The sequence below is a fragment of the Xyrauchen texanus genome, chromosome 18 (genome assembly GCF_025860055.1).
Source record: "Xyrauchen texanus isolate HMW12.3.18 chromosome 18, RBS_HiC_50CHRs, whole genome shotgun sequence".
Taxonomy (NCBI): Eukaryota; Metazoa; Chordata; class Actinopteri; order Cypriniformes; family Catostomidae; genus Xyrauchen; species Xyrauchen texanus.
In genome coordinates this window covers 41,801,520-41,809,441 of record NC_068293.1, presented here as the reverse complement: position 1 = coordinate 41,809,441, position 7,922 = coordinate 41,801,520, and the positions used below count along the sequence as shown (strand labels likewise).

The 7,922-nt window shown below is 39.5% G+C and overlaps 1 protein-coding gene across 3 annotated transcripts in view; it reads right to left on the bottom strand.

The window, feature by feature from the left end:
* Positions 1–216: 216 nt before the first annotated feature.
* LOC127659355 (growth factor receptor-bound protein 14-like) overlaps positions 217–7,922 on the bottom strand; it is an 85,676-nt gene continuing 77,970 nt past the window's right edge. For all 3 annotated transcript variants that reach the window (XM_052149138.1, XM_052149136.1, XM_052149139.1), the window contains 5 exons: positions 7,887–7,922; positions 7,704–7,773; positions 6,562–6,649; positions 3,854–3,947; positions 217–3,755 (listed from right to left, as the gene is read on the bottom strand). The exon at positions 7,887–7,922 is cut by the window's right edge and continues 81 nt beyond it. In XM_052149138.1, the coding sequence (XP_052005098.1) occupies positions 3,609–3,755; positions 3,854–3,947; positions 6,562–6,649; positions 7,704–7,773; positions 7,887–7,922 (435 nt within the window). In that variant the 3' untranslated portion in view covers positions 217–3,608. The remainder of the gene's footprint in view (positions 3,756–3,853; positions 3,948–6,561; positions 6,650–7,703; positions 7,774–7,886) is intronic.

Here is a 7,922-nt window from a genome sequence, read left to right as displayed (position 1 = left end):
ATTTCTTTCAAAGTTGATTGATTCATTCATCATCATCACTATTATTATTATTATTATTTTCATTATGTCCATGGTGGCTTTGTTGCATCACACAGACGATTATGTTGTATTTGACAACACAGTTCTTTCGCATTAAAACAGGCTTGGATAAATGACACTAAGCTTATACAAAAAAAAAAAAACAATAATAAAAAATTATGAGGTTATTTTTGGATGGAACAAGGTACTTCAAGTTTATTTTCTGTCAGCGTCATTAAACATACAGGAAATAAATGGAGAGTGTGAGTACCAAAGTAAAAAAATAAATAAATAATAATTCATGTTCAGTAAGAAAAAATGAGGATGAAAATTGCAGTGAAAGTAATACGGAACTGACATTAAACAGTCTCATATTCAGGATAATGTAAGTCATTTGATCAGATGTGGGCTTTTGATTGTACTATCTGAAGTAGATATGTATGAAATGTAACTATGGATGCGTCACCTGATCAGAAACTCCTCTAGTGTATTAAACCATCAGTATGGGTGAATCTCATTAAACCTGCCAAAAACATGTTCAGGTCATATTTCACCCCAATATCAAAAGAAAATAGCAATAAATTATATTTTACGTAAGGAAATCTAAGCCTTAATTTTGAGTTCAGTCCCTTTGTTAGACGTAATTTTCATGCACATTTTAAGCACATTTATTTTATTTTTTTTAATTTTATTTTATTTGTAAATCTCATTATTCTCAATATTGAATTCCATTAGATTATCACTTTAGTAATACAGTTTTTGGTTTCAAAATTAAGGCAGTACAAAAATACTTCACAACGTTTTTATATAAAAAATATATCATTATTTTTCAAATTACAGAAATGAGATTAATTGCATTATGGTAACGAGGATAACAGGTAATACAATTATTACCTTAAATTGGCTTTAAGTAAAATATCATTTCTAATGCAATTTCTGGGTGAAATATTACCAGGACACGTTCTGTTTTTATGAGGTTGACCTGTATAGTATACAGAGTGGAAAGGATGTAGATATGTGTGGAGAGAGAGCAAGTTTTATATAGCATAGATTATGTAATCATAATCATGTGGTTCACATACACTCCGACATTCAGACAGCTGTGGAAAAATATGGGTAACGTCTGACTAGAGAGGATATGACAGCAATAACAGAACTACATTTCATTTAAAAAATCAAATAAAACAGTCAGAGAAAAAGAAATCTCATTATACTTGATGAGCATCACCAAAGTTACCAGTGTTACAACTACAGTGCAATTATGACCTTGGCTATTTGAACGTTTTTATGCTTTTTGCATCTCTTTTTTGTTTTAATACACAGCTGTAAAACACTCTGATGATATCGTGTACATTTTAGTCATTCTACAAGAAATATACAAAGATAAGAGTCCTCTGAAAACAGAAACGTTTCTTGCTTTTCAACAGAAACACATTGTGACTCATTTGGATGACTGGATGATAAATGTGCATTTCTCATTGGGCACTTTCCACAGATAAGGTACAAAATAAGAGTATGAAATGCTTTAAAATGAAGCTATTTGTTGTTTTAAAATACTTACTTTTGGGGCCAAAATGTTGGTTTATAGGTAACAAATTCAAAAATATTTCCCATAAATTAAAGAAACAAAATAACAAAATAATATTTCCAATAAAATAAATAAAATATTTGAATAAATCTTGGATTGCATTTTGCATTGCATTTGTGTAAAATTTGTGGGGTGTGATAATAATCCCTCTGTTTTTCATATCTAACAGTTCTCACACACAAAAAAAAAAATTTAAAAATAAAAAATAAAATTTGAGTTTGTGCCTTATGCTTTAAAAATAGAAATGGGACACCATAATGCACCCTATTCATGGTAAGTGTCTTAATGCAGAAGAGTTTTATTCATTTGTTCTATAAATGCTTTAGTGTATTTCTATGTTATTGTGCCGTTACATTGGCTATTCAATAAAGAACATTGGTTATTATTTTCACATCAACTATGCATGTGTGTATCCTGAACTGCCCTTGCAGCACATATTAGCAACAGTTCTGATCATTGCACTACTAAAAACAAAACAATTCAGGTGTGCAACACTGTTTTCACAGAATTCTGCCTTGTGTCTATAGATTAAATGTACAGCGATTGCGCAATCATTAATAAGTGACACGATTTTTCATCGCAGGAGCATGCATGTTGATGTCATTGGGAGAACAAGATACATTCCACAGTGTGGTACAGCAAAGGCTCATGTCAAGTATTTAACCTGGTCTTATAGAACCACATTACTACAGCTACACTTTTGCAACGATTTTTGCATGGCTCGTTGAACGCATCGCAGTAGTTTCCTGGTGAAATGAACACTAGATGCGATAAATAACGCTGACTTTGATTCACTTTCACACTAATCACGTGAAAAGCGGCAGATTATCAGTTCATAAACACTTTTCGCCCTAATGACATCTAAACACTATTACTAAAGTGTGTGACTCATTTTAACGTTTGTATTACATAATCAACTACATTTACAAGCTTGTTCGAGTGTGATCAAATCGCACGGTAGCTCAAATGATAGAGCGTTGCACTTGCACTTGTAAAGGAGCGGGGTACGAGTCCTGAAGAACATGTGAGTTGACACGTGAGCCGAAAGTGTTACAGAAGCATCACAAAATGACGTGGTTTCATTAGCAATTGCAGTTGCATAGGTTTAAGTTTAAGGTTTAGGGTAGGGAGTTCATTTTGTAATTTGGAGATAATGTAACTCGCTTTTAGCACCACACAGTGGACATTTCACCTCAGAACTGCTGCGATACGTGTAAAGAACCGCGTAAAAATCATTTCGGAAAAATGCCGCCACAGTTACGTAATTTTCATGATATCAGGCTGCAAGTGGTCGTTTGTGCGTTGAATGACTTTTCGCCCACGAATATCGACATCTACAGTATGCGCAGACGTAGATTCTCTTCGGCAAGCGAACATTTCTTATAACAAACAGTCTTGTGTTGTTTACAAAATACCTGAATTTTTTGGACACATGATTGAAAGAATACAAAGAATACAAGAAACATTTTCACCCCGTAAACACAAAAACGGAACAGCAACAGTTTTAGCTTATTTTGAGTTCAGATTATGGCTAGACCATGTCTTTTCGAGTGCCGTACAGAAACCCGCACAGTCTGCCATTAAAAAAATTAGCTTTGATTGATGGCTTAATGAGGTGGTTCCGATTCGTCCACAAAGAGAGAGTTTGTACCAGGATATAGTAGCTGCAAAATCTACGTTGTACATTCCATTCTACATTAAAGTGGGTTTGCACCACAAAACATTTCGCCCTCCGTGAATATTAGGGCCTTCAAACCTCTCTTCAGTAACGCAAGAATCGAACCACATCCTATGGACAGCACCAGTCTTTCAGTCTTTCAATCGTCTGTATATTAGCAAAAATCCACAGCTGAAGTCTATAGGTTCAGGCCTTAATGTGGTCAGCTTAACTTTACTGGTTTCCTGTCCAAGGCACGATCAGATGTCCAAAATATGCTCTGTGTGTTACAGACGCTCAAGTGCATTGCAGTGACCTGTAGGAGCCACTAGGGCGTGCTGTGGTTCAGAGGGTGATTCGGGCACAGTGATGTCTCAGCTTGCAGGGCAGAATGCCTCTGTTTACCTGGTAAAACTCCACTAGTTGCAGCAGGTCAGTAAACCGTGTGTGCCCATCGTCCAGACTGTAGAAGAGCTCACCGTTATCGTCGACCTGACAAGGTAAACAGATTCAGATCACAGATCAGATAGATGTCCAAATGAATAACATTGTTACTCAATAACAGTTCAGTTTGGATGGTTCATACTTACTGGTACGATTTGAAAGTGTTTGATTTTCTGCATGTGGCAAAGTGACAGAACAAATGTCCTCGGGTTACTTTGACTGTCCCTTACAAGAAAAACCCTGGGAAGATAGAAACACATTCAATGCAAAATTGTCCAATGCAATATTTTTGTTGAGGTTTCTAGAAAAAGTTTTTTTACTTTTTCCCATGTATTAAGCAAAACTCAATCAACATTTTGTGTTGAGTTTAAGGTAAAAACACAGTGTGTGTGTGTGTGTGTGTGTGTGTGTGTGTGTGTGTGTGTGTGTGTATATACAAATTTTACAGTGCAATGGTACAGTTTCACACGCACACAAACTCAAGGCTCTACAATATAAAAGATCAACGGCAGCAGCCAACACACATGCAGATTCTCAGCTCTGCTCTCTCTCCCTCTTTCGGTGGACTGTGCCATCTTTTATCTCCCCCGACTCTCAATGTGAACATGGAAATGGTAATTAATCACAACTCATCTCAGGTGGCTGTCCATACCACTTTCTCTCTCCCCAGACGGGCGCTCGACCACGCCTTCCCCTCCACATATCCCCACCGCCTGACTCAGGCCGGGGGAACCATCTAGACTGCCCCCCACCCCCCTTTCTGGAGAGGAAGTCCATGAAAGCCATCTATGTCCCTGGTCTGTCTACCACCTCAAACTTAAATGGCTGTAGTGCCAGATACCAACGGGTGATCCGGGCATTGGCATCTTTCATGTGGTGGAGCCATTGGAGCAGGTGTGGTCTGAACAGAGGGTGAATGCTCATCCCAACAAATAGTAGTGAAGAGTGAGGACCACCCACTTCATGGCCAAACACTCATTCTCTATGGTGCTCTACTTCGTCTCTCTCATAGAGAGCTTTCAACTAATGTACAACACTGGGCACTCCTCCCCTCCACAAATGGGAAAGAACAGCACCCAGGACTTTGTCCGATGCTTCAGGCTGTAAAACACAAGGGAAAGAGAAATCAGGGCAATGCAGAAGCGACCCGCCACAAGGTGTAGCTTTTACCTGCGTTAAAGCTTGTTGGCATGACTCCCGTTCACTGGACCGGGTCTGGGGCTCCTTTTTTAGTGAGATCAGTCAGCGGGCTGGTGACATCGGAAAAATTAGGCACAAACCTTCGACAGTAGCCGGCCAGCCCCAGAAATTGTCTCACCTCCTTTTTGGTCTTGGGTCTCGGGCAGGTGATGAGCGCTGTAGTTTTATCAATTTGGGGTCGCACCTCCTCATGACCCAAGTGGAACCCCAGATATCGTACCTCCACCTGTCCAATTGCGCACATCTTCGGGTTGCTGTGAACCCCGCTCGTCGCATTGACCTCAGAACCACCCTCAGATGCTGCATATGCCATTGCCAGTCATTAAGTAATGATATCATCCAAATAAGCAGCGGCATACACAGCTTGCGGTCTGAGGACGCTAAAACGTAGCTAGGGCCCCAAACAAACTGAACTGGGGCAGTGGTGGCTCAGTGGTTGAGGCTCAGGGTTACTGACCAGAAGGTCAGGGGTTCAAGCCCCAGCACCACCAAGATGCCACTGTTGGGCCCTTGAGCAAGGCACTTAACTCCAGGTTGCTCTGGGGAGATTGTCCCTGTAATAAGTGCACTGTAAGTCGCTTTGGATAAAAGCGTCTGCCAAATGCATAAATGTAAATGTAACTGAAGGGTCACAAATTGGTGTAAGTGAAATGGCGTGGAGAAGGCCATTTGCTGCTGCTGGTGTACCAAGCCTGCAGTGCTGGTCGGTCCTATTCTTGGCCTTCGAAGGAGCGCCTCAAAGCATTGTTGCTGCTCCGCCCGTAGATACAGTTGAGCCTGGTGGATGCCGGCGAAGGATCAGAACACTTTCTCCAGTGGCAAAGATGACTCCATAGCGGCATACCTTCTTTCATATCCCGGGTTTCGGCACCAATATAACACATGTTTGTATTTGGATCAAAAGGAGGAAGCGGGAGACGGCGATTCCAACACAAGAATGTCTTTTAATCAACTCAAATCTTGTTTGATTTACAGTGCAATGGTACAGCTTCACACGCACACAAACTCAAGGCTCTACAATATAATCAGATCAACGGCAGCAGCCAACACACATGCAGCTTCTCAGCTGGGCTCTTGAGACAAAAGAAAAATGAATCAACATAAACTGCATTGTGACGAGCGGGGTGGGGCGGGGCCTAGCGACGACGGTGTGGAGCGAGGCCGGGATGGACACCTGGGGGACACCTCGCCCAGCTCTTGATGATTGCGGTGTTAGCGTGTAAGGGATAAATCAACAAACAAAGCTGCAGTCGAGAGAGAGACACAGAGAGATAGAGATGCAATAAAGCTGTGTCAAAATAAATGTCATTAGTTTGGATGTGCACTCGTCTCCCACTTCCTTCTCCCTGAACGACCAAAGGTCTTTCACAGTGGTGCCGAAACCCAGGAATTTGGAGGAGGACCACGCTGTCCAGGAAAACTCGCCGCTGGGTCAAGAATGCAACGCCTAGGATACATTATCTGGTGGTACTGGAGAGGTTCGCCAAGAGGCGGAGAAGCCACTCCTGAGTCGGGCGATGGGGGTATGTGGCGAGCTGGGCAGGGCCGAGCAACGATGATGTGGAGCGAGGCCAGGATGGACACCTGGGGAAAGTTATCTCGCCCAGCTGTTGAGTTCTTTCACATGCATTATTTCAGTTTTAAATGAACGTACCCATCGATGAGGCCTTGTTGACTGATTAATTTCTGAGCTTCATCTCGAGATAGTTTGCTGTGAAACCATGGCTGAGCCACATGGAACGCTAGAGAAGAAAATCACATTTTCAAAGAGATAGAACAAATAACAAACAGGTAGCAGTATTAAAACACAACTTACACAGATTTAAACAACTATTTAGCCCCATTGCTTCCTTTCTAAACATTAACACATAATAATCAATAAATGAACTTCCTGCATTTTCTCCCCCCAACCCTCATTTTTGTTTGCTTATTTATTTTCCTTTTTTTTTATTATTTCCTTATTCTTGATATTATTTGCACTTTCAAATGAGTTCCCACAACAACTCCCTCTGTTATTCTTTTCCCTTTATCCAAATACTAAGATGATGTTGATGATAATAATGATAACAATCTCCTTTATAAATAAATTGAGAATAATTTATTAATAATAAATGTATTATTTTACTTTCTTCGTTTCCTCTTTCAACTTTGCATACAGGACACAATTTTTTCTTCTTGTTTGTCTCTTCTGTAATGTCTGTCAAAAATTAATATTGTATATGATTCATCATTTATGTTGCAATAAAAATATAAAAAGAAAGAGGGAGGATTGAATGGAATGACAGGATAATTGAACAGTGTTGGCAGAAGTGTTGTGGAGTAACTAGTTCAAATCTTTACAACCAGTCCCTGCACAATTACATCTTGTTTTCTAGTGAAATTCTGCAGGAAATGCTCCTATTTTATGACTCAGTTATTTACATTTGAGTGTTTTTAGGTTTATTAGTTTTATTTAGTGCACATTTATCTATTCAAGTTTAATACTGTCACTCTAAATGAGATTTGCATTGTTCATGCCAGATAAATATAATCAATGATAAAGATTATATCATCTGATCAATATATTTAAATAGACATTGCCCCTCTATATAACTGCAATATATAGTAGTTAGTTACTTCTTGTTAGTACTATAGCTTGGAATGTAGCTAACTACTGTACTTCAAAGAGTAGTTTGACTGTAGTAACTGCTTTATATTACAAGTAGCTTATAGTTTGACAAGCTACTGTTCTTAAAGTAACTTCCTCAAAGATGTGTGCATGTGTGTGCATGCATGTGTGTGTGTGTGTGTGTGTACCTAAGTTACACATGGAGCTCAGAGATGTAGATGGACTACCGTGTGAACTCAGTCTGTGATAGCTTTTCCTCTGGAGAACAAGAAAAAACATACATATTACACAATACTACTAACATATTCACAACTGTAACAATTTGCACATAACTGTCAGAATCTAGTCTGTGTTGTGTAAGAGGACATTACCCTCCAGGACAGGCCTTCTTCCACAGCCACTGATAA